The sequence below is a fragment of the Artemia sp. Qi Xiang Cuo genome, chromosome 5 (genome assembly GCF_049724085.1).
Source record: "Artemia sp. Qi Xiang Cuo chromosome 5, ASM4972408v1, whole genome shotgun sequence".
NCBI classification, from domain to species: domain Eukaryota; kingdom Metazoa; phylum Arthropoda; class Branchiopoda; order Anostraca; family Artemiidae; genus Artemia; species Artemia sp. Qi Xiang Cuo.
The window spans coordinates 2,908,498-2,935,993 of record NC_142798.1 but is presented as its reverse complement, the minus strand read 5'-3'; the positions used below and the strand labels follow the sequence as shown (position 1 = coordinate 2,935,993).

At 34.8% G+C, this 27,496-nt stretch overlaps 1 protein-coding gene across 34 annotated transcripts in view; it reads left to right on the top strand.

The window, feature by feature from the left end:
• The window catches only part of slo (calcium-activated potassium channel slo), a 382,388-nt gene that overhangs the window by 138,049 nt on the left and 216,843 nt on the right, over positions 1 to 27,496 (top strand). For 27 of the 34 annotated variants that reach the window (XM_089089284.1, XM_089089288.1, XM_089089289.1 and 24 more), the window contains exon 9: positions 2,381 to 2,486. In XM_089089284.1, coding sequence (XP_088945410.1) covers positions 2,381 to 2,486 — 106 coding nt within the window. Of the gene's footprint in view, positions 1 to 2,380; positions 2,487 to 4,509; positions 4,616 to 27,496 lie in introns of all 34 variants that reach the window. The other 7 variants (XM_089089291.1, XM_089089290.1, XM_089089264.1 and 4 more) reach the window with 1 other exon arrangement.

Genomic DNA, 27,496 nt, shown 5'->3' with positions numbered 1-27,496 from the left:
TAACTGAAAGTAAGGAGCGACATTAAAACTTAAAACGAACAGAAATTAATCCTTATACGAAAGGGGATGTTCCCTCCTCAACGCCTCGCTCTTTATGCTAAAGTTTGACTTTTTCTCGCAACTCTGTTTTTTAAAAGGATAGAAATTTTAGTGGAAAGAGCGAGGTAATGAGGAGGAAACAGCCCCTTTAATATACAGAATATTTTCTGTTCGTTTGAAGTTTTAATGTCGCTCCTTACTTTCAGTTTAAAAAAAACTTGTTTTTTATAATGTCAATATAAAACGAACACAAATTAATTAAAAAAACTTTTTCCCCAAAATAAGTTTTTCAAAAGAAGGAGAGAACTTGATTAAACCAAAAATGAGCAAAAAAAGAATCAAATAATCTGCCAAGCATACAACTACCACAAATCAGCATCAATAAATAAATGAAAACGAAAACGAAAAGAAATTACAATAAATAACCGAATCCAACTCAAAGGGAGCAGAAATTAATATGAGTTTGGTTCAAAACCACTATGCTTTGTAAAAGCCAGAATATAATTTGTACTTTACAGAATTTTTTTTTTTAATGTTTTCACTTTAATAACTTTGAGAAATCAAGAATTAGTTAAGATTTTAAGGAATAAATATCAGCATATGTTTAGTAAACTGAAAATGCATATTCATTTGAATTTTTTTTCCAGTAAAGAGCAAATTATATTCTGGCTTTTGAAAAGCATATTGGTTTTGAACCCAACTCGTATTAATTTCTGCTCGTTTGGAGTTTAATTTGGTTATTTATTGGAATTTCTGATCATTTTGGGTTTCATTTATTTATTGATGCTGATTTGTAGTAGTCCCATGCTTGGTAGATTATTTGATAGTTTTATTGTTTAGTTTTGGTTCAATGGAGCTATTTACTTTTTTTTTAAAAACTTTTTTGCGGAAAAAGTTGTATTTTAAATTAATCAAACAGTTCGTGGTAACAAAGTGTAAGTAAGGAGCTCAATAGTAACCAAAAATCTAAAAACGGAATTTTGATACAAATGGATACATCAAAAGAATAAAATTTTCATGCTGATTTCAAATGTATAAGTTTCATCAAGTTTAATATTAACCATCAAAAGTTACGTTCCTGAGAAAATTTGCCTTATTTTCGAAAAAAGGGGAAAAAAACCCTAAAAGTCATAGAATCTTAATGAAAATCACACCATGACTCTTTCTCACAACTCTATTTTTTAAAACAACAAAAAACTTTAGTGTAAAAAGCGAGGCATTGAGGAGGGGACAGCCCCTTTCATATACGGAAAAATTTCTGTTCGTTTTAAGTTTTAATGTCGCTCCTTAATTTCAGTTAAAAAATAGCTTTTTTTTTATTTAATTCCAATAAGGTATGGTATCAACGTAGATGGATGTATATACGATGGCTGACTACTCTCGGAGTATCGATTGAGAGTGTACACAAACTAAATACTCAGAAAAGGCTACAAAAAAAAAAATATTTTCTTTGAAACCTGTGTTTGCGGTTTGGTAAAAACAAAGTTTAATTCTCTGCTTTATACAATTTAATTTACAGTAACTATTTGTAAGCTCTGTATGCTCTGTATAATTTTGTATTATTCTATAAAGCTAATGTAAATTAGCCTTTTGGCATATTCCTCTGAAGCTTTTTGAAAATAAATCGATTAGTAGAGTTATTTCAGAATTGAACTTTAGGTCAATGATTCCTGAGTGGTGTTTTTTTTCTTTACAAAGAAGGTATTTTAAATCTATAAGAAACATCAGCAGAAAATCAGGTCGTTTCTCTGGATACTTTGCAGTTAAAAACAGGTTAAAGTGAAAAAAAATATGAATTAAATATGTAAAACCAAATGTTCAGATTGAACACAGCAATAAGCATCGAGCCTATAGAAATATCAAACCAAGAGCCATTATGGGCGATGAAGATGAGATCAACCACAATTACAATTGAATATCTATAATATAAATTTCCTCTATAGCCTAATACAGGATGCTGAACTGGAAGTGTATAATAGAAAAAAAAAAATAAAGAAATAATAACATTTTTTGTTTTACCTCTGTTTCAAGGGAAGTAATGCACTGCGATATTGAGTATAATTTTGACTCAAGTGTAATTGTTACAATATGTATCATTTGAGAATTACTGAGAAAAACAAAAAGTTTAAAAGTGACTTAAATTTTTTTAAATCTTTAAAGATTGTGAATTTTGTCAAAATGCGACGGAAGAGGTACCAAGAGAGGTGTACGAAGCACTACTGAGCTAATTAAAAAATTATATATTAATATCAGCTACGAAAAATATGTACGTTACATTTTAAGTTTAATTCATTTGTGACTTTAATTCAAATAGCTAAGTTTGTTCCGCTGCCTTTTTCAGAAAGGAGCCAGATCTGGAACTTGAGGGGTTGTTCAAGCGTCACTCAACTACGGTCAAGTTCTTTCAGGGCTCCATGATGAATGCAGTGGACCTTGCTCGTGTCAAGGTAGCATAGCATGTCTCGAGTGAAGAACCCCTCGCATGAGTAATTAGAAAGCAAGTTTTTCGGTTTTTGCAAAATTTTTGGCAGCTCATATTCCGCTAATTTTTTTTTTGGTGGGTTTCCCGAATTTTAACAGTTATTTCTTAACTTTTTTTTCGTTTTTCTTATATTTCTAATTACATTAGGTTGCGAGTGAAAGAGATAAATAAAAAAATAAACTACATCTCGTATGAGGTGACACTAGACTTAGACCCTTTTTCACCAGCCAATAGATGGCTCTAAAATCATAGTATAGTTTATTATATAGTAGTTGTTTCTCTGATATACTCTTTCTTGTTCAAAATTTACTTTTCTTTTTTTAGTTTAAAAGTTAACTCGCTCTAGGATTTACTTCATTACCTGTTGTATGCGAACTTTTTTTTTCTTTAAAAAATTTAAAACAAATTTCAAAGCAACTTTTGTTGAAGTGTAAAGTTAAACAAATGAAGTCTGTAGAAATGAAAAAAAATAGCAGTTAAAGCAGTTTCTACTGATAAAGTGAAAGAAAAATACTTTAATTTTAAACTTGACGCTGCAGTTCATAAATTTATCTGCAAATAGAAAAGGAAACCCTCCAAAGTCTTATAAAGGAATCAATGTAACTGGTTGAATGTTAATTCTCTGGACAAAAACTCGAAAAAAAATATTTTATATACTTCAAGTATTTCTTTCCCTGCAATTAATGGCGTCCTGCAAGGACCTCTCCTCCAGCCTTATGATTCTCTTTTGTGCTGCAATTCCTCTAATTTTGTATTTGACCTTTACAAAGCTGGAATTAAAAAATCGAATGGTTTATTTCTCTTTCAGGTTATGAATTTGATAATATCATTTTTAATATCGTTTATGAGTTTATTCTAAATAACACTGGTGTACAATGAAATCCTCAAAGGCAAGGGAACACAGAAAATCAAGAGTAATTCAATGAGCTGAATCTGTTTTTTTTTTTTAAATTATATCTTATTTTTCTTGAATTGAATATCCCAACTTTTTCTTACAGTTTTTGTAAATACCATGTTTTGGTATAAAAACCGCTGTCTTTCTTATTAAAAAAAAACTCAGTATGTGCTCCATATTGAAGATTCAATTCGTAAAAAATCAATAGAAGGGTAAAAATTCTTGAAATAAATTAAATATTAATTCCCAAGATATCAAAATATTGACATACCGATATATCGGTGCCTCACAAGGATTTTTCCTCCATCCTCAAGATTCGCCCTTGCTCAGAAATTGTTCTAGTTGTGGTGTTTAAACTTTTGAAAAAAATGAATTAATGTATTCATTTTATTATTTCCTTTTTATTTGAGGACCACAATAATCTTATATTGAATGTTAGTTTATGATTTGATCCCAATTAATATTTGTTTGCAATAAGTCCTCCAGAGCAAGAAAATACGGTAAACTAAGCATAATTTAATAGACCCAATCTGAACTCGCCTTTATTAATCATCTCTGACTTTCTTGAACAGAACATACAAAATACATCAAAAGATTTTAGGAAATGAAATTTTTTGGGATAAAAAGTTCTGCCCTTTTTTCATAAGAAAAACTCTGTGGGTATAGTTTTATTAATAAATATAGAGGAAAGGATGTCATTTAACCATACTTAAGATTTTCTATTCAGCCTTCTCTATTATTTGAAAACAAAAACGCTTAAAAAATGTAAATGAAATAGTCAGAAATAAAATGTCAATAGTTAAAACTGTAATGATACCAACGACTGATATCCACTAGTTGCTGCTTGTCTAAGTCAGACACCGTAAAATAAAATTACATTATTTTTTAAGAGTATTAGCCGAAATTTTAGAAACTTAGAAAAAAACTGCTCACAAGGCTGGCATCAGGTTGAGCACAAGGTCCATTTGAATTAAGGCTGCTAGATAAATGCATCAGTTACACTGATTCCAATATTTCCTGCATTCACCTTAGCCGATTTTAGATAGTTGGCATGTTGTTTTATAAATTTTAATTTCAAACTGCTTACACACAGAAAACCACCAGACCTGGAGCTGGAAGGACTTTTCAAGCGGCATTTCACGACGGTGGAATTTTTCCAAGGAAGCATCATGAACCCGATTGACCTTCAAAGGGTTAAGGTAGATACTATTATCTTAAATGAGTGACATATAGGTGACTCCGCTACCTGACATATGTGGGAGTCTTTTCTTCTGTGTGAAATGGCGTAATTTCTTTCTGTGCACTTGTTTTTCTTGGCATGCTTCTTTATTTTCTCTTATCTTGTATTATTATTTTGTTTTATCGTAATCTGATTCTATCTTTAACAGAATTAAACTTTGGTTATCTGCTTAAAATTGAATCGAAGTAAAAAAAAAAAATTAAAATTAAGTTAAAAATATTGAAAGTTTCCAAATTCAAGAAAATTCAAAACAAGATCGAAACTTAGGAATCTAAATTCAAAATTTCGATGGGAGATTAAATCATAGTGAAACTCGTTGTTTGATAATCCCAATCAAAAATATTTAGTTTTTATATGCGATAAAGTTCTTATATATTTATGAATTAGAGAATTAGCCAAAGAAAATAGGGCAATATCTGGGGTACTTACAATCTCTTATTATTGTGTCTTCCTTTCTTAATCCTTCCTCTATCTTTAGCAGAGTTACACTTCAATTAAGAAATTTTAACGTAATCACAAGTAGTAAGTATCTATTGAATTTGCTTGCCCCAATAGCAATTCCTATGTTATTTGCTTGCCCCTATAGGAATTCCACATTCCATGGCACCTTTCCATGCTATGATTACCAGTCCGGTTATTTGGCAGTGTATAATGTGGTCAAGCATGTTTTGAGAGTTTGGTCGTAATAATATAATTTAAAGCAAACAGGTTTTTTTCTGTTTTTGTTGTCAATTGCACAATGAATGTACGTCATGAATTCACGTGTACATTCTTAAAAAAAAAAAAAAACTGGTATGATATAAAGAACCCACATTTTTTAATTGTTTGATTGACGTGTTTGGGGAGATTATGTTCCTTGGCACCTTTACAGAGCATGTACTTATGAATACCTTTCCAAGCAAGATGGTTAAACATGCTTTTACAATCGGAAATGTTTGATTAACATTTGCAAAAACGGGGTAATGGGATTTGCGAATTGGAGGAGATGGGGTGATTGTGTACTGTATAATACACAAGTGATGTTTTGGAGAGTATTGTCAATTTAAAATAGTTTAGAAATAAAAAAAATTTAACAAGAAATGGCTGAAAAGTGTTTTGAGGGAGATGGGTTGCATAGAGGGTTGAGTTGCACGAGGGTTCAGTTAAAGGGGGTACAGTTACAAGGGGGTTTAGTTAAATGGGGTACAGTTGCACGAGGGTTCAGTAGCACGAGGGTTCAGTAGCACGGAGGTTCAGTTGTACGGGGTTTCGGTTATACAGGGGTTCAGTTACATGGGGGGTTCAGTTGCATGGGGGTTTAGTTAAATGAGGCTTGAGTTGCACGGGAGTTGAGTTGCACGAGGGTTCAGTTGCACGGGGGGTTCAGCTACAATCGGATTCAGTTACACGGGGATTAGTTAAATGCGGTTGAGTTGCTTAGGCTCGTTGGAAAAAATTGGAGTTCATACTTAAACAGTTCTATTAAGAGCTATTTTTATGGAAATGCTTTTACAATCGGAGATGTTTGATTAACATTTGCAAAAACGGGGTAATGGGATTTGCGAATTGGAGGAGATGGGGTGATTGTGTACTGTATAATACACAAGTGATGTTTTGGAGAGTATTGTCAATTTAAAATAGTTTAGAAATAAAAAAAATAACAAGAAATTGCTGAAAAGTGTTTTGAGGGAGATGGGTTGCATGGATGGTTGAGTTGCAATAGGGTTCAGTTAAAGGGGGTACAGTTACACGGGGGTTTAGTTAACTGGGGTTGAGGTGAACGTCTGTTCAGTAGAACGAGGGTTCAGGAGTACGGAGGGTCAGTTGTCAGGAGTGTCGGGTATCTAGGGGTTCCGGTACAGGGGGGATGCAGTTGCACGGGGGTGTATTTACCTGAGGCTTGAGTTGCACGGGCGTTGAGTTGCACGAGAGTTCAGTTGCATGGGGGGTTCAGTTACATGCGGATTCAGTTACACGGGGATTAGTTAAATGCGGTTGAGTTGCATAGTCTCGTTGAAAAAAATTGCGGATTTAGTTACACGGGGGTGCCCACCTCACCTGCCCAGAGTCTCAGGCAAGTGACCCTAAATTTGAAAAAGTGGAAATTGGCACAGATTTTCTAAACTGAGCTGAGACAATGAATAGATACTATTGAGAAAGTGATTGGAGACGCTGGACATCCGTGAACAACTGCTAAATTGAGAGAGGAATTTGGGACAATATTTGGGAGCACCCAACCGCCCAGAGTCTCCGGATGGTGACCTAAAAATTAAAAAAACATACAGAGACGACAGACACAAAGAGATTAATCACACACAGAGAGGACAAACACACAGAAACGACACATAGAGACGACGAAGGCACAGAGATAAGACGCACACAGAGTCAACACACACAGAGAGATGAGACACACACACAGAAATGACAAACACACATAGAGATGACACACACAAAGAGACGTCACACACAGAGAGATACGAAACACACATAGAGACGACACACACATAGCGACAGCACACACACACAGCGACGACATACACACTGAGACGACACACACACAGAGAAGACACACTCAAAGAGACGACTTACAAAAAGAGACGACACACGCACAGAGACGACCAAAACACAGAGAAGACACAAATAGACGGACAACACACACACAGAGACGACAAACACAAAGTTACGACTAACACATAGAGACGACACACACACACAGAGACGACAAACACACAGAGACAACAAACACAAAGAGACGAATCACACACACAGAGAGGACAAACACACAGAAACGAGACATAGAGACGACACATGCACAGAGACAATACACACACACACACAGAGTCAACACACACAGAGAGACGAGACAAACACACAGAAATGACAAAACACACATAGAGACGACACACACAAAGAGACGTCACACACACACAGATACGAAAAACACATAGAGACGACACACACACATAGAGACAACTCACACATACACACACAGAGACAACATCCACACAGAGACGACACACACACACACAGAGACGACACACTCAAAGTGACGACTTACACATAGAGACGACACACACACACAGAGACGACAAACACACAGAGACGACACACATATAGAGACGACAAACACACAGAGACGACACACTCAAAGTGACGACTTACACATAGAGACAACACACACACACAGAGACGACAAACACACAGAGACGACAAACATAGAGAGACGACACGCACACAGTGGGGGGGGGCTTAAAAAGGGAAAAATGGGTGAACTACATGAGTTTATCTGCCTTAACTTGAGAGTAGTTTGTTAGAAATGCGTCGGTTATAATTAAAAAATCGGATACTAAACTCAGACAAACAACAGGATTGTAACACCTGATTGGCTCGTATATGTTGCATGATATTTCTAAAGTCAATTAAGATGAAGAAATGTCGGAGTGTAGGTTTGACATCACCAGGCACGTAAAAGGGAAATTTTTTGTTGGTGGGGGGCTTAAAAAGGCAAAAATGGGTGAACTACATGAGTTTATAAGACGGTTCGTGAAAATCCCAAGTTTTTTTCTGATTTTTTGGACAATACCCATACTCCTATTGATGAGGACTGACGGTTCCAATTCAATATTTTTTTCATGAAAACAAACTATTTAAAAAAAAAAAAAATTTTTTTGGACTTCGAAATTATTCAACTTTTTGTTAAAGTTCTAGTTTAGTTTAGTTTTAGTTAAGAGTTTAGAGTTTTACCTCAGAGTCTTAGCTTAGAGTTTTTGTTAGAGTTCTAGTTTAGTTTATTTTTAGTTAAGAGTTTGATGTTTTAACTTTGAGTTTAAGTTAGAGTTCTAGTTTAGTTTAGTTTTAGTTAATAGTTTGGATTTTTACCTTAGAGACTTAGCCTAAAGTTTTAGTTAGAGTTCTAGTTTAGTTTAGGTTTAGTTAAGAGTTTAGATTTTTAACTTAGAGTCTTAGCTCAGAGTTTTTTTTAGAGTTCTAGTTTAGTTTAGTTTTAGTTAAGAGTTTAGAATTTTTAGCTTAGAGTCTTAGCTTAGAGTTTTTGTTGAAGTTCTATTTTAGTTTAGTTTTAGTTAAGAGTTTAAAGTTTTAGCTTAGAGTCTTAGCTTAGAGTTTTTTTTAAAGTTGAAGTTTAGTTATGATATTTCTAAAGTCAATTAAGATGAAAAAATGTCGGAATGTAGGTTTGACATCACCAGGCACGTGTGAGGGAAATTTTTTGTTGGTGGGGGGCTTAAAAAGGGCAAAAATGGGTGAACTACATGAGTTTATAAGACGGTTCATGAAAATCCCAAGGTTTTTTCTGATTTTTTGGACAATACCCATACTCCTATTGATGAGGACTGATGGTTCTAATTCAATATTTTTTTCATGAAAACAAACTATTTTTTTTAACAATTTTTTTTTTGGACTTCGAAATTATTCAACTTTTTGTTAGAGTTCTAGTTTAGTTTATTTTTAGTTAAGAGTTTAGAGTTTTACATTAGAGTCTTAGCTTAGAGTTTTAGTTAGAGTTCTAGTTTAGTTTTGTTTTAGTTAAGAGTTTGATGTTTTACCTTTGAGCTTCAGTTAGAGTTCTAGTTTAGTTTAGTTTTAGTTAAGAGTTTGGTATTTTACCTTAGAGTCTTAGCTTAGAGTTTTAGTTAGAGTTCTAGTTTAGTTTAGTTTTAGTTAAGAGTTTAGAGTTTTTAGCTTAGAGTCCTAGCTTAGAGTTTTTGTTAGAGTTCTAGTTTGGTTTAGTTTTAGTTAATAGTTTTGAGTTTTAGCTTAGAGTCTTAACTTAGAGTTTTTGTTAGAGTTCTAGTTTAGTTTAGTTATAGTTAACAGTTTAGAGTTTTTAGCTTAGAGTCTTAGCTTAGATTATTTTGTTGAATTTCTAGTTTAGTTTAGTTTTAATTAAGATTTTAGAGTTTTATATTAGAGTCTTAGCTTAGAGTTTTTGTTAGAGTTGAAGTTTAGTTATGATATATATAAAGTCAATTAAGATGAAGAAATGTTTGAGTGTATGTTTGACATCGCCCAGCACGTGCGAGGGAAGTTTTTTGTTGGTGGGGGGCTTAAAAAGGCAAAAAAATTAGTGAACTACATGAGTTTATAAGACGGTTCGTGAAAAACCCAAGGTTTTCTTCTGATTTTTTGGACAATACCCATACTCCTATTGATGAGGACTGATGGTTCTAATTGAATATTTTTTTTCATGAAAACAAACTATTTTTTTTTTGTTAGAGTTCTAGTTTAGTTTAGTTATAGTTAATAGTTTAGAGTTTTAGATTAGAGTCTTAACTTAGAGTTTTTGATAGAGTTCTAGTTTATTTTAATTTTAGTTAATAGTTTAGAGTTTTTAGCTTAGAGTCTTATCTTAGAGTTTTTGTTGAAGTTCTAGTTTAGTTTAGTTTTAGTTAAGAGTTTAAAATTTTATCATATAGTCTTAGCTTAGAGTTTTTGTTAGAGTTGAAGTTTAGTTAAGATATTTCTAAAGTCAATTAAGATGAAGAAATGTCGGAGTGTAGGTTTGACATCACCAGGCACGTGCGAGGGAAATTTTTTGTTGATAGGGGGTTTAAAAAGGCAAAAATGGGTGAACTACATTAGTTTATAAGACAGTTCGTGAAAATCCCAAGGTTTTTTCTTATTTTTTGGACAATACCCATACTCCTATTGATGAGGACTGATGGTTCTAATTCAAGATTTTTTTCATGAAAACAAACTATTTTTTTGAAAATTTTTTTTTTTGGACTTCAAAATTATTCAACTTTTGATAGAGTTCTAGTTTAGTTTAGTTTTAGTTAAGAGTTTAGAATTTTTAGCTTAGAGTCTTAGCTTAGAGTTTTTGTTGAAGTTCTAGTTTAGTTTAGTTTTAGTTAAGAGTTTAAAGTTTTACCTTAGAGTCTTAGCTTAGAGTTTTTGCTAGAGTTGAAGTTTAGTTTAGTAATAGTTAAGAGTTTAGATTTTTAGCTTAGAGCTTAGAGAAATTTAATTCAGGAAATTATGAAAAAAAATAAAAATTTAGACAGGGTTACGTGCGCGCACGTAACACCGTCTAAATTTTTTGAAAAAAAAAATTTGTCAAAAAAATAGTTTGTTTTCATGAAAAAAATCTTGACTTAGAACCATCAGTCCTAATCGATAGGAATATAGGTATTGTTCAAAAAATCAGAAAATACCTTTGGATTTTCACGAACTGCCTTATAAACTCATCTAGTTCACTCATTTTTGCCTTTTTAAGCCCCCCATCAACAAGAAAATTCCCTCGCACGTGCCTGGTGATGTCAAACCTACACTCCGACATTTCTTCATCTTAATTGACTTTAGAAATATCATAACTAAACTTCAACTCTAACAAAAACTCTAAGCTAAAACTTTAAACTCTTAACTAAAACTAAACTAAACTAGAACTTCAACAAAAACTCTAAGCTAAGACTCTAAGCTAAAAATTCTAAGCTCTTAACTAAAACTAAACTAAACTAGAACTCTAACAAAAACTCTAAGCTAAGACTCTAAGCTAAAACTCTAAACTCTTAACTATAACTAAACTAGAACTCTAACTAAAAAAAAATGGTTTGTTTTCATGAAAAAAAAATTGAATTAAAACCATCAGTCCTCATCAATAGGAGTATGGGTATTGTCCAAAAAATCAGAAAAAACCTTGGGATTTTCACGAACCGTCTTATAAACTCATGTAGTTCACTCATTTTTTGCCTTTTTAAGCCCCCCACCAACAAAAATTTCCCTCGCACGTGCTTGGTGATGTCAAACCTACACTCCGACATTTCTTCATCTTAATTGACTTTAGAAATATCATAACTAAACTTCAACTCTAACAAAAACTCTAAACTAAGACTCGAAATTAAAACTTTAAACTCTTAACTAAAACTAAACTGAACTAGAACTTCAACAAAAACTCTAAGCTAAGACTCTAAGTTAAAAATTCTAAACTATTAACTAAAACTAAACTAAACTAGAACTCTTAAAAAAACTCTAATTTAAAACTCTAAGCTAAAACTCTAAACTCTTAACTAAAACTAAACTAAATTAGAACTCTAACTAAAACTCTAAGCTAAGACTCTAAGCTAAAACTCTAAACTCTTAACTAAAACTAAACTAAACTAGAACTCTAACTGAAACTCAAAGGTAAAACATTAATCTCTTAACTAAAACTAAACTAAACTAGAGCTCTAACAAAAACTCTAAGCTAAGACTATAAGGTAAAACTCTAAAATCTTAATTAAAACTAAACTAAACTAGAACTCTAACAAAAAGTTGAATAATTTTGAAGTAAAAAAAAAAAAATTTTTAAAAAAATAGTTTGTTTTCATGAAAAAAATATTGAATTAGAACCATCAGTCCTCATCAATAGGAGTATGGGTATTGTCCAAAGAATCAGAAAAAACCTTGGTATTTTCATGAACCGTCTTATAAACTCATGTAGTTCACCCATTTTTTTCCTTTTTAAGCCCCCCACCAACAAAAAATTTCCCTCACACGTGCCTGGTGATGTCAAACCTACATTCCGACATTTCTTCATCTTAATTGAATTTAGAAATATCATAACTAAACTTCAACTCTAACAAAAACTCTAAGCTAAGACTCTAAGCTAAAACTTTAAACTCTTAACTAAAACTAAACTAAACTAGAACTTCAACAAAAACTCTAAGCTAAGACTCTAAGTTAAAAATTCTAAACTCTTAACAAAAACTAAACTAAACTACAACTCAAACAAAAACTATAATCTAAGACTATAAGGTGAAACTCTAAACTCTTAAATAAAAATAAACTAAAACTCTAAAAAAAACTCTAAACTAAGAATTTAAGGTAAAACTCTAAACTCTTAACTATAACTAAACTAGAACTATAGCATTAACTAAAACTCTAAGCTAAGACTCTAAGGTAAAACACCCAACTCTTAACTAAAACTAAACTAAACTAAAACTCTAACAAAAACTCTAAGCTAAGACTCTAAGGTAAAACTCTAAACTCTTAACTAAAACTAAACTAAACTAGATCTCTAACAAAAAGTTGAATAATTTCGAAGTCAAAAAAAAAAAATTGTTAAAAAAAATAGTTTGTTTTCATTAAAAAAATATTGAATTAGAACCATCAGTCCTCATCAATAGGAGTATGGATATTGTCAAAAAAATCGGAAAAAACCTTGGGACTTTCACGAACCGTCTTATAAGCTCATGTATTTCATCCATTTTTGCCTTTTTAAGCCCCCCACCAACAAAAAAATTCCCTCGCACGTGCCTGCTGATGTCAAACCTACACTCCGACATTTCTTAATCTTAATTTGCTTTAGAAATATCATGAACAAAATACTAGCCAATCAGTTGTTACAATCCTTTTGTTCGTCTGATTTTAGCATCTGATTTTTTAATTATCAACGACGTATTTCTAACAAACTACTCTCAAGTTAAGGAAGATAAACTCAAGTAGTTCACCCAGTTTTGCATTTTTAAGCCCCCCCACTATGTGTGTGTCGTCTCTCTATGTGTGTCGGCTCTGTGTGTTGGTCGTCTCTGTGTGTGTGTGTGTCTTCTCTATGTGTTTGTCGTCACTTTGAGTATATCGTTTCTGTGTGTGTGTCGTCTCTCTATGTGTGTTGTCTCTGTACGTGTATGTTCTCTCTCTGTGTGTGTCGTCTCTGTGTGTAAGTCATCACTTTGAGTGTGTCGTCTCTGTGTGTGTGTCGTCTCTGTGTGGATGTTGTCTCTGTGTGTATGTGTGTGTGTGTGTGTGTGTTGTCTCTATGTGTGTTTGTCGTCTCTGTGTGTGTTTCGTATCTGTGTGTGTGTGACGTCTCTTTGTGTGTGTCGTCTCTATGTGTGTTTTGTCATTTCTGTGTGTGTTTCTCGTCTCTCTGTGCGTGTTGACTCTGTGTGTGTGTGTGTATCGTCTTTGTGCATGTGTCGTCTCTATGTCTCGTTTCTGTGTGTTTGTCCTCTCTGTTTGTGTGATTCGTCTCTTTGTGTGTGTCGTCTCTGTGTGTTTGTCGTCTCTGTGTGTGTGTGTCGTCTCTATGTGTAATTCGTCACTTTGAGTGTGTCGTCTCTGTGTGTGTGTCGTCTCTCTATGTGTGTCGTCTCTGTGTGTTTGTGGTCTCTGTGTGTGTGTCGTCTCTATGTGTAAGTCGTCACTTTGAGATTGTCGTCTCTGTGTGTGTGTGTGTCGTCTCAGTGTGGATGTTGTCTCTGTGTGTGTGTGTTGTCTCTATGTGTGTGTTGTCTCTATGTGTGTTTCGTATCTCTGTGTGTGTGACGTCTCTTTGTGTGTGTCATCTCTATGTGTGTTTGTCGTTTCTGTGTGTGTGTCTCATCTCTCTGTGTGTGTTGACTCTGCGTGTGTGTATCGTCTCTGTGTATGTGTCTTCTCTATGTGTAGTTTCTGTGTGTTTGTCCTCTCTGTGTGTGATTCGTCTCTTTGTGTCTTTCGTCTCTGTGTGTTTTTTAAATTTTTGGGTCACCTGCCAGAGACTCTGGGCGGGTGGGCGCCCCCAAATGTTGTCCCAAATTCCTCTCTCAATTTAGCACTTGTTCACGGATGCTCAGCGTCTCCTATCACTTTCCCAATAGTATCTTTTCATTGTCTCAGCTTCGTTTAGAAAATCTGTGCCAATTTCCACTTTTTCAAATTTAGGGTCACTTGCCTGAGACTCTGGGCAGGTGAGGTGGGCACCCCCGTGTAACTGAATCTGCATGTAACTGAACCCCCGTGCAAGTGAACCCTCTTGCAACTCATCTCCAATGCAACTCAAGCCCCATTTAACTAAACCCCCGTGCAACTGAACCCCCATGTAACTGAACCCCTGTATAAGCGAAACCCCGTACAACTGAACCTTCGTGCTACTGAACCCTCGTGCGACTGAACCCTCATGCAACTCAAGCCCTATTAACTAAACCTCCATGTGACTGTCCCCCCTTTCACTGAACCCTCGTGCAACTCAACACCCCATGCAACCCATCTCCCTCAAAACACTTTTCAGCCATTTCTTGTTAATTTTTTTTATTTCTAAACTATTTTAAATTGACAATACTCTCCAAAACATCACTTTTGCATTACACAGTACACAATCACCCCATCTCCTCCAATTCGCAAATCCCATTACCCCGTTTTTGCAAATGTTAATCAAACAATTCCGATTGTAAAAGGATTTCCATAAAAATAGCTCTCAATAGAACTGTTTAAGTATAAACTCCAATTTTTTCCGACGAGACTATGCAACTCAACCGCATTTAACCAATCCCCGTGTAACTGAATCCGCATGTAACTGAACCCCCCGTGCAACTGAACCCTCGTGCAACTCAACCCCCGTGCAACTTAAGCCCCTTTAAACTACACCCCCTTGGACCTGTACCCCCCTTGTAACTGAACCCAAGCATAATCTACCTCCTGTAGAACGGAACCTCTGGGCTACGGACCCCTCGGGGTACTAAACCCTTGTAAAACATTACCCCAGTTAACTAAACTCCCGTGTCACTGTACCCCCTGTCCCGGCCCCCGCTGGCACCGCAACCCTCCCTGCAACTCATCTCCCTCGAAACACTTTTCAGCCATTTCTTGTTAATTTTTTTTATTTCTAAACTATTTTAAATTGACAATACTCTCCAAAACATCACTTGTCTATTATACAGTACACAATCACCCATCTCCTCTAATTCGCAAATCCCATTACCCCGTTTTTGCAAATGTTAATCAAACATTTCCGATTGTAAAAGCATTTCCATAAAAATAGCTCTTAATTTGAACTGTTTAAGTATGAACTCCAATTTTTTTCAACGAGACTATGCAACTCAACCGCATTTAACTAATCCCCGTGTAACTGAATCCGCATGTAACTGAACCCCCCGTGCAACTGAACCCTCGTTCAACTCAACTCCCGTGCAACTCAAGCCCCATTTAACTAAACCCCCGTGCAACTGAACCCTCCATGTAACTGAACCCCTGTATAACCGAAACCCCGTACAACTGAACCTCCGTCCTACTGAACCCTCTTGCTACTGAACCCTCGTGCAACTCGACCCCATTTAACTAAACCCCCGTGTAACTGTACCCCCTTTAACTGAACTCTCATGCAACTCAACCCTCCATGCAACCCATCTCCCTCAAAACACTTTTTAGTCATTTCTTGTTAAATTTTTTTTATTTCTAAACTATTTTAAATTGACAATACTCTCCAAAACATCACTTATGTATTATACAGTACACAATCACCCCATCTCCTCCAATTCACAAATCCCATTACCCCGTTTTTGAATATGTTAATCAAACATTTCTGATTGTAAAAGCATTTCCATAAAAATAGCTCTTAATAGAACTGTTTAAGTATGAACTCCAATTTTTTCCAACGAGACTATGCAACTCAACCGCATTTAACTAATCCCCGTGTAACGGAATCCGCATGTAGCTGAACCCCCCGTGAAACTGAACCCTCGTGCAACTCAACTCCCCTGCAACTCAAGCCCCATTTAACTAAACCCCCGTACAACTGAACCCCCCATGTAACTGAACCCCTGTATATCCGAAACCCCGTACAACTGAACCTCCGTCCTACTGAACCCTCGTGCTACTGAACCCTTGTGCAACTCGACTCAATTTAACTAAACCCCCGTGTAACTGTACCCCCTTTAACTGAAACCTCGTGAAACTCAACATTCCATGCAATCCGTCTCTCTCAAAACACTTTTCTGCCATGTCTGGTTAATTTTTTTTTTAATGTAGGAACTGTTTTAAAGGTACAGTACTCTCCAATACATCACTTATGTATTATACAGTACACTATCATTCCAACTCCACCAATTTGCAAAGACAATGACCCCTTTTTTTCAAATTTCAATCAAACATTTTCGATTTTAAAAGCCTGTTTAACCATCTTGCTTGGAAAGGTATCCATAAGTACATGCTCTGAAAAGGTGCCAAGGAACATAATCTCCCCAAACACGTCAATCAAACAATTAAAAAATGTGGGTTCTTTATATCATACCAGTTTTTTTAAGAATGTAAACGTGAACTCATGACCTACATTCATTGTGCAATTGACAACAAAGACAGAAAAAAACCTATTTGTTTTACATTGTATTATTACGATCAGACTCTCAAAACATGCTCGACTACATTACACACTACCCAATAACTGGACTGGTAATCTTAGCATGGAAAGGTGCCATGGAATGTGGAATTCCTATAGGGGCAAGCAAATAACATAGGAATTGCTATTGGGGCAAGCAAATTCAATAGATACTTACTACTATTACAGAAGGAATTCATGGTTTGGTATTAAGCATATGTGAGAACATTGTGCTAATTTGTACTTTCATGAAATGGAGGCATAAGTTGTAAAGCACAAATTTTTTCAGGATTTTCTGGCTTTTAACAACTGATAAATTATAAAGAAAAAAAAAGCTGAAAAGGGAAAGGAGGTGAAGAGCAGAATAGACATTTGGTGCATGTCTATTCTGAAACGACCTTTAAATGCTTGACTTTTCATTCGGAACATGTGTTCTGGAGGGCAAAAATCAATTGTTGTTGATGGTGTACATATCCCTTTGCATTTCTTTTAGTTTATTCATTTCTTTTAAAAACCAGGACACTAAACTAAAGACACACTAGTTGAAGCCCCCTCAGAGATGGCTTTAACTTTTCTTGAGAATACAAATGATCAAAGTCCTAAAAAGGCCAAGCATAGAACTTAAACTAGGACCCTATCTTGGCGCTGATAAAAATATAAAATTTGAATAAATGCTTTAGGGGCATTTTGGAATTGATCAAATCAGAAGATTTAGTTTTCGTATTATGGGGGAAGAGTGTCCCAAACGTATTGTATTCAGGCAGATTAATGCTGTGGTGATCTGGTAGGGGTAGGAAACAAAAAAATGTTTAGAGTCCGGGGTCAAAACCCCTATAATGGGACAACTAGGTGATCAGAAAGACGCAGTCAGCTTAGCTAATATTATTAGCTAATAATATCAGCAAATATTCCTTTAATATGTTCTTCTGATCAATCCTAATGAAATATACCAAAGTAAGATGAAAATATAATACTTTAGAAACAAATTTGGGCAATATATTTGCGCGTTATGGGGGGGGGGGGGTTAAATTACACGGGGGCGGCCTTCCTAATTGTTTTGGTACAATCATTATGCATATTATGTGGTAAAGATTGTTTTCTTAATTCACACTGTCCAGTACTTAACCTGATTTTTCATTTTCCAGGTTTTCAGTTTCTATAGACGCCGGTCACTCTCTGCCACTGTATATAAATAATAGATATTATGTAGAGATACTATATAATATTAAATAGATATTGAAGATATTAAATAATAAAGATATTAAAAGTTCTAAATAAAAAAAGAAACAGGAAAATTTAATTGTAGGTGCTTTATAGTAAAAAAAGAAACTGAGCACATCATTCTTACTGTTTTAGTAGCGTGCGTTTATCTTTTGCACGTTTGGAAATGATACAAAGCTGGAACAAAGCTGGAGATGACGGCTTGACCTTCTAAAATCCAAAAAACTCCCTTTTTAGGCCTATAAAATGTGTACAGACTGTTTACTTTTCTTAAGGTTGTACCACTCCAATTTAGTTGCGTGGCATTTCATACTATTTCTAATATGGTTGTTACTTATAACATGTTTTTTTTTCCGATGCCTTGTATAGTCTTGGAGCTATAGGCTAATATATAAATATTTTCCCAGAAAATCTCAAAATTCAAAAGTTTATTTTAATGTACAGCACGTATCTCATAACTTAAAATATTTTAAGAATTTTTCATGTTTTACCAGAATTTACCTTGGATATTGAGCTTCTTTCTGCCTAACATTTCCAAGGTCCAACTATTTGGTGAAGCTGCACCGATTTTTTTTTAACGCATAATCCAAAAATTTATGCGAAAATATATCTTTGCAAAATAGTGATAAGACACAATATTCTATGCTAGAATTTAGCGTAGAATACAAATATGAACTTTAATTTTCAGCCCCATCTTAACTTCATTTGTTATAGCCTAATTACTTATTTGTAGGTCTAACATTTTTGTTTTGTTTTTAATGCTATTGCAAGACATGTTTTTGTGCCACATTTTGAGACCGAGTCCAAGGGTATTGTTGACTTGGTCATCGTGTTTCAACTTCAGTTGCTATATGCCATTTAATTTGCTATAAGCTCTGATTTTCTTGCATAATATAGTTGTAAATCCAGATTATAATGAACCTACGAAGCTATGCAAGGTAGTAAACAGACACGGAAGAACCATGTTCGACAGAAGCTGAAAGCCGAAACCGCTATTATGATTAAAGTGTATTTATTATTTTAAGTATTGTACATTTATATGAAATACTTGTGTAGAAATTAAATGAGTAAAGATATAAGTAAAACATGTCAAAACACAATTCCTGCACATCCCAACGGTTTTACCCAAAGATACGAAAAACAATCCCGCTAATCCTTGTCTGAATCGTCGCTGTCGGCACCTCATCGCCCACCACATGCGCAAAGAATGTCCAATGGCTTTATGTCCAAACAAGGGCACTTTTTACCGCACACAGTTTTACAGTAACAAAAGGTTGAAGCTTTGTTGACAGAGGGAGGCCAGGGGGTCAGCACTGAAGTCACTGGATTGACTCCTAAAGTGTCGTCATTGGTCCAGCCAAACTCAAGTGGGGTGAAGACATAGGGCTTAGGAATCACAGCCTGAAGAATTATGCTCAAGTATAATGAAGTATAGCTCTCTTGACATGATATACGAAAGAACCATCTGTTGGGGGCAAGCTGTTCAAGTTATTTTTTCTGGGAAATAAACGAATTCGGAGGTCATTGAGAGAATCAAATTTTTACTGTTTTTTCTATATACCGATACAGCCAAGTTTGTACAGATACGCAAGATTTCGGGCTCGTACAAAATGATGTTTTTGATACCACTCCTCACTTTCAGTGTAAGATCAGCAATTTCTTGAATGAGCTGTGATTAAACAGTAGATGTAGCAAATGTTTTATTGCCCTTCGAGAAGAAAAAACTGACCGTATCACATCCACTAATGCAATGTAGTAGCCCTATTGATCCTACAATAGCCCAAGATGTTCTTTTCACAATTTTATAGATCTGAAAGACTTCGTCACGGGGCTGAACGTAAAGCTCGGGTTCATAGCCTGGGTCACACCTCCAGAGGAATATTTACCGATAGTTCTGTAATAGAATCACCCCAATGCCTGAATCATTCGCGTCAACAATTACTTGTGAATATCCATTTTTGAGGCATTCGGTAACATGGAGAGCAACACGCGTGTCGGCTTCTTCATGTGTGCTGCACAAGATAGCTTCGTAGTCCGGGTTCAGATCTAAAGTTGTTTTGGATGGGACCAGTTTTAGCACCTTCATTCTATCACTGAATCCACCAGAGAGGTAAATAGTAAATCTTAATTCAGATAGACCGACCTGGCTCCACAATTCAAAAATACATTCGATAAGTCTTGCCTTAGTCTCTGACTGCACAAGCAATATATCCTAGTTTTCCAGCACCAGGCTCTCCGTAATGATAAAACTCTTCGTCATTGTATTTCTTCTCCGCTCATGACATCCATTACTGTCTTTTAGAACAATAGGATGCACGGACATGTTTACAAGGTTGAACCAAGGCCGTACCCAGAATTTTTTCCGGGGGGGGGGGGGTACTCAAAGATTTTTTTCGGAGGGTACACAAAAAAATAAATAAAAAACGCATACAAAATTTGTTTATATTCCTTTTCGTTACTTTTTTACGAGTCAGACAAACATTTCGGGGGGTGGGAGTCAAGCCCCCCTACCCCCTGGGTACGCCCTTGGGCCAAACACTCCATCTTACCGATAGGCTACAATATGCAGCTCAGTTGTAGAATTTGGAAGTCAATTTAATAGCCTTGCAAGGATTCGTTTCGAAAATGCATCAACGGTTTTGTTTTTGTCTGGGACGTTCGACCGGATTAACGGTATGATATCTACCACCACACCAGTTTCCGTGACCGTGTTAATCGGTACTTTGCTAGGCCAACTTTTTAAACTTGCAGAGGTGCGAATGAACTCGAGAAAACTTGACTGCGTACCCGATCGAAGTTTATTACGTTCACCAGCTCCTGCCTCAAATACTAAGAAATCCCTGATCTAACTTAACCTAATGAAACAGTTCGTGGTAACGAACTGTAAGTAAGGAGTGACCCGGCTCAATCGTAACAAAAACTCTAAAAACCGGAATTTTGATATCAATAGACACATCAATAGAATCAGATTCTTATGTTTATTTCAAATATATAAGTTTCGTCAAGTTTAGTCCTACCCATCAAAAGTTACGCGCCTGAGAAAATTTGCCTTATTTTCGAATAAGAGGGGGAAACAACCCCTAAAAGACATAGAACTCTAATGAAAATTACACCATCAGATTCAGCGTATCAGAGAACCCTACTATAGAATTCTCAAGCTCCTATCTGCAAAAATATGGAATTTTGTATTTTTTTTGCCAGAAGAAAGATCACGGATGCGTGTTTATTTGTTTTTTTTTTATTTCCCCAGGGGTGATAGTATCGATCCGGGAGTCCTAGAATATCGTAAGAGGGCTCATCTGAACGGAAATTAAAAGTTCTAGTGCCCTTTTTAAGTAACCCAAAAAATTGGAGCGTAACTCGGCCCCCTCCCATGCTCATTTTTCCCCAAAGTTACCCAATCAAAATTTTGATATATCCATTTTGTTCAGCATAGTCGAAAATCTAATAAGTATATCTTTGAGGATGACTTCATCCCCCACAGTTCCCGGGGGAAGGGCTGCAAACGTTTCAGAAGGGATTTTATTTCTGGTGAGGGGGGGGGGGTCGGAGGATGTTTTCTTGGGGAAGGGGACATTTTTATGAAGGGGGCGCCGGATCTCATCGCATTATTTAAAAAACGATCAGAAATTAAATAAAAAACAAGTTTTCTTCAATTAAAAGTAAGGAGAAGTATCAAAACTTCAGTCGCGCATAAAAGATTACATATATGAGGGGGTTCCCCCCCTCATTAACAGCACGCCATTTTCACTAAGTTTTTATTATTACTTTCAAAAGAATGAATCTATCTAATTAAATAGCCTTTGTGATTCAGGGGTTTGTGATTCGAACAAAAATTCGAACTTTAGCGTAAAGAGCAAGGTTTGTTTTTTTTTAGCATAAAGAGCAAACTTTTTTTTTATTTAATTACAGTATAGGCCAAGTCTACATAGAAATGTCACAACATGCTCATCAAACAGTTTGAAATAAAAACTCAATCTTAATTCCAACCTGTTCTTTAGTTTTCATCGTGAAGCCTGATACTCAGTTTCTGCTCACTCATTTCCAGCAATCTCAAAGTTATTTAGCCTACCTGTCCATGACATTACATAGTTACATAAGGCAGGCATTTGGCATTGTTCAGTTCCTATTCTTAGCTCTAACCACTAACAGTACAGCTTCTCAATCACACTACTCATCTCAAGTTTAATTAGCAAAAGAGTTCACAAATTTATTTCGTTCACGAAAGCTATTTTTATCATTTTCGTCTTCTTCTTTCTATGAAATGCGAAATTTGATATCAAGATGGAGTAGTAAAACAATAAATCTATAACAACTGAAATTGATATTTGGCTGAAAAGCAAAATTCATATTCGGATATGGCGTTAAATTCTAGCATAAAAGATATGTCATCATCATTTTAGAAAAATGTATTTTTACATATATTTTTTGGCCTATACTTTTTCAAAAAATTCTAGACAGCTTCACCAATCAGTTTAAGCTTTGAACTTTTCAGCAATGTGAAGCTAAATACGAAAGGTAAATTTCTGGAAAAGAATGAAAAACACAAAAATTATAGAACAGCCCTTACCCCGGGGGCTTAGTGTTTTTTTTTTTCAACTTTGAAGGCAGAGTTTATTGGCCTTTGGACTATTTTTATCAAATTGGCTATCTAAAATTTTTGATCGAATGAATTTTTTGAAGAAGATTATTTTCGGAGAAATTGTTTAGACTTACTGTCTTTTCGAAAAAAAACTAAGTACACTAATTTATTATCTAATTTTATCCTTTTTTAATAATTAAATGAAATTCCTCACATGCGTCTTATTTATTTCTATACTAGCACTTCTACGTTACTATAGAATTGCATTTCTCTCATTTTAATTGTGCATTTTCCTTTAGGCATTTTGATAAAACAGTTTTACCCTATCTAGTTGGACTTTTTTTAATAGTCTCAGTGTTTCCTTTTTCAGGGTCCCTGGCACCCTGTACTTTTCCTCTATGCAGGTATGAAAGTTATCTTGATAAAAAAAAGGTTGAGGCAACAGTTTGCACATTTTGACACACAGTCTTGATCTAGAGCGCGTGGTCTTTTTTTTTGGATAAAACCCTGTTTTACATTACATTACATTACCCTGTTTTAAATACGAAAGGTAAATTTCTGGAAAAGAATGAAAAACACAAAAATTATAGAACAGCCCTTACCCCGGGGGCTTAGTGTTTTTTTTTTTAAACTTTGAAGGCAGAGTTTATTGGCCTTTGGACTATTTTTATCAAATTGGCTATCTAAAATTTTTGATCGAATGAATTTTTTGAAGAAGATTATTTTCGGAGAAATTGTTTAGACTTACTGTCTTTTCGAAAAAAAAACTAAGTACACTAATTTATTATCTAATTTATTATTTAATTTATTATCTAGCTATTAATAAAAAATAGCTTTTTACTTAAATTCGCTTAGTTCAAGACATTGCAAAGAGCAACAAATTACAAATTTATATTACAAAATACAAGAAGGGAAAAATATATAGTTTTGAATGTTTAGTTAAAATATTACTGAAATTCAGCTTTTTTCACTCAAAAGTCAAGAAAAGTAAATTCGAAATGAGCCCAGGAAGATAAGATCAATTTTTCAGTGAATATTTTCCAAAAAACTGGCAATCCCATTCAGAGTTTAAAAACGATGAGATTGTGGTAATATAAGTATCAGCAGTGGCGGATCCAGGGGGGGGGGGGTTAGGGGTTAATTAAACCGTTGAAAGTTTAATTTCTGGGAAAATTAAATGAAGAGCACCCTTTAGCCAGGGCAGGATTGACATGTTTGACGCTTCTAGGCCCAAGCGTTATAGCCGATTTTTTTTTTTTAATGGAAGAATAATATCTGACTATGCTTCTGAGCCATACAAGACACGATTATTCTTACTATACAGAGCATTAGCTAGATGGTAGCGTAAATGGCAATGATATTGCAAAATTGCGGTAATCATTAACCTTCACGGATACGGAACGTCCGAGATACGTGGTTTAGCTGAAAATGAACCTTTGAGTTTTGAGATCTCCGGGGAAAAGTAATAAATATTACCCTATAGCTCCTGGGCTATTCAAGATATCGGAAAAATTTAATATATTCTATGGGAAGACCATACTAGAAACAAAATAAAATGTCGCGCCGCTAAATCTGAGCGGTGTAACCTTAGAAAAAAAAACAGTTTGTACACGTTTTATAGGCTTAAAAGGTTTTTTTTTGCTTTTACAAGGTGAAGCCGTGATCCACAGCTTTGCCACCACTCATATTCGAATTGAGCGTGGTCGATATAGACGGAAACTATTGTCAAACTAACCTTGTTTTTCTGATCACCTCAACTCAGAGATAAACGAGATGCGCTTTAGTGGTCCCCGGACTATATAGCTCACAGCACTTGTTTACCGAGGAAACAACAGCACAGTTTAAACTTTCTCCTTTAATGAAGACACTTGCAAAGCAAAATAATTTTATATTTATTCCTTGGAAAATTAATAAGAAATCTTCATTGGTTCCAGCTAAATATTTCTTTTGGGCTGTGTAAAATATCTTCACTTAAATGGCGCCTTTGGAAGTTTTAAGCTTCCTTAAGAAACTTGTAAGAGATCCTCCTCAATTATGAGCAAATATTATTCGCTCAGCATAGTTAGTCTAGTTATTTTTCATAAGTTTTCGATCGATATCTAATCACTTGAACAATTGGTGGACTAAGCCTCATTTGCAAAACTATAGTTAATAATGAGGGCTCACAAAGAAGAATTATTTTCATTTGACCAGGTTGCAAGTATAGCCTAATTATTTTGTTATCTGAAATATATTGATAGTTAAATGTGAAGAACGTAATGGTTAAATAATGAGATAAACAAGTAAATAGAGCTAAAAAATAAATATAGAGCCCTAAAAATAAGTTGAATAAGCCTCAATTAAATAAATAAAGCCCAAAAATAGACAGAAGGTTTGGTTCTGGAACATGATATGTTGTTTTCTGCCTATACATCATTTTTTCGATTTATCTGCTTTTTCTGTTCGTTTTTCTACTAGAGATAAGTAGTTTATTTAGTTATTTTTTTCTCATCCAATTTATTGTTAATACTCAATGTTAGTTATATAGTTTGTCTGTCCCTTTATTTAAATTGTCTTGAGGCTAACATTAGAAAATTAGTGTTTGGTGTAATAAAGTAGTCATGTTCATAAATATCACCACGGACTACAATTTTCTCTTTTTTTTCTCTCTGTTTCTTATCGCCTCTCTTTTTCTCTCTCCGTGTTTTCTCTCTTACATTCTCTCTAATTCTGTGTTTCTCTGTTTAATTGGTCTATAAGAAGTTTCTTAAACTCTCTGAAATACAACCTATTATTTCTTTTAACTATGCCGTTTCTAGATTACACCCCAAACATGTTTTTTTTGTGATCGAAAATATTCAAATGGTTCAAAATAGTTCATGATAAGGAATAGCAAGTAGAAGAAGACCCTTATTATTTGAAACTGAAACTCTAAAAAATGTTTTTTTGAAAAAAAGTAAATACACAAACAGAATCTGTTTTCAGTGATGAAATTTATTTCAAGTATGTGAAATCTATTAGTTTTGGATTTATCGATCATAACCATAAGCAAAAGATTATTTACACAATTTTTGTAAGAAAGAGAACGCGCTCTTGATGAAAGCGACGATTTGTTACTTTCGAAACTTCTGAAAGATCTTGCGGGCAGTTTTCCCTTACATAAAGAACACGGAACTTCATATTTTCCAAATCATTCAGAATGAATGTCCTTACAAAAGAGCAATGATATGTGTATGTGTGTGTGTGTCTATGTGTGTGTATGTGTGTGTGTGTGTGTGTGTGTGTTTGTGTGTGAGTGATATAAAGTGTGAGTGTGTGTTTGTTAGTTTGTGTGTGAGTTAGTTTTTGTGTGTTTGTGTGTGTGTGTGTGTGTGTGTGAGTGGGTGTGTGTGTGTGTGTGTGTGTGTGTGTGTGTGTGTGTGTTGTGTATGTGTGTGTGTGTGTGTGTGTGTGTGTGTGTGTGTGTGTGTGTGTGTGTGTGTGTGTGTGTGTGTGTGTGTGTGTGTGTGTGTGTGTGTGTGTGTGTGTGTGTGTGTGTGTGTGTGTGTGTGTGTGTGTGTGTGTGTGTGTGTGTGTGTGTGTGTGTGTGTGTGTGTGTGTGTGTGTGTGTGTGTGTGTGTGTGTGTGTGTCTGTGTGTGTGTGTGTGTGTGTGTCCTTCGGTACTTCCCCTATGTTCATTTTTGAACTTCGCCCTTAGTCTATTTTGAGTTAGACAGGCCTTTCTTAGGACTCCTGGCGATAGCCAGTTTTCTTGATAACGCTGAGATATGTCTTATTCCTTGGATCACAAATTTATTTTTTATATTCTTAATTGTTATAGTCGCAAAAAACCCTTTTAGTCTGATTAACAAAAGGTGAAAGACCCTTCACTTCAGAAAGAATATTTTTTCTGTGCTTTCATAATCATTTGTGATAGAATAAACGGCTGATAAATGAATTACTTTGTATTGCACAAGAAAGAAATTATTCTTGATTTTTTCTTTTTGTTCTATCAGTAGGGTGTATCTATTGAATTTGCTTGTAGGTATAGGATTGGCAGCTTTCCAAGGCAGATTATCAGACTGGTTATTTGGCAGTGTATAATGTGGTCAAGCATGTTTTGAGAGTTTGGTCGTAATAATAATTTAAGCAGACAGGTTTTTTTCTGTTTTTGTTGTCAATTGCACAATGAATGCACGTCATGAGTTCAAGTGCACATTCTTAAAAAAAACTGGTATGATATAAAGTAGTCAAACATGTTTTGGGAGCACGCACGAAATTATGTAACTCAACATCTGTTTTTTATTCGTCCTTGAAAAACTGTATAAAATGTTCATGTACTACAATTTAATTTTCATTATATTTTAACATATTGAGCATAGTACACTGCATTTTATTAACTTTGAAAACAATGGATTCGTCAACTGTCCATGTGAGTACAGCTTATTAAATTTCTTAATTTATTTCAAGATAAAAAGCATTTACCAGTAAATTCACATTTCAGGGGGACTTAGCCCCCCTCCCCCCACCCCCAACAATAAAAAACCCATAAAATAGTATACTCGTTAGAAAACGGAAAGTACGCTTTTTTCCTCTATGTAAACAAAAACCACCCCCACCCTGCTCTGTAGAAATATTTATTTCGTTCAAAAAAAATACCCATTTTTCAGGTTATCAAAAATCTTTTTCTGATCTAAATAGAAGCTTCTGTGTTACAAGAAAACGGTCACTTTCGGAGAACAGGCTTCGCATGCTCATTTTATCACAGAGATTAAAACCATATGTGTTTATAATTACAGAAAAGGGTCCTTTTTGCAACCAAAATTTAAAATGTGTCGTATCTGAAAACAAAAGCTTGGTGATTAAGACGGGGGAGCTTTGTCTAATTCTAGTCAGAAACTCAGAATTGATAGGGGGCAAGATGGATCGATGCCACATTCTGTGTGTTTTTTTCTTTACTAGGTGGCCATTCAAAAAGCGAGGATTTTTGTTAAATAAATAATTCTTATACCTTTTAAAATAGCTTTAC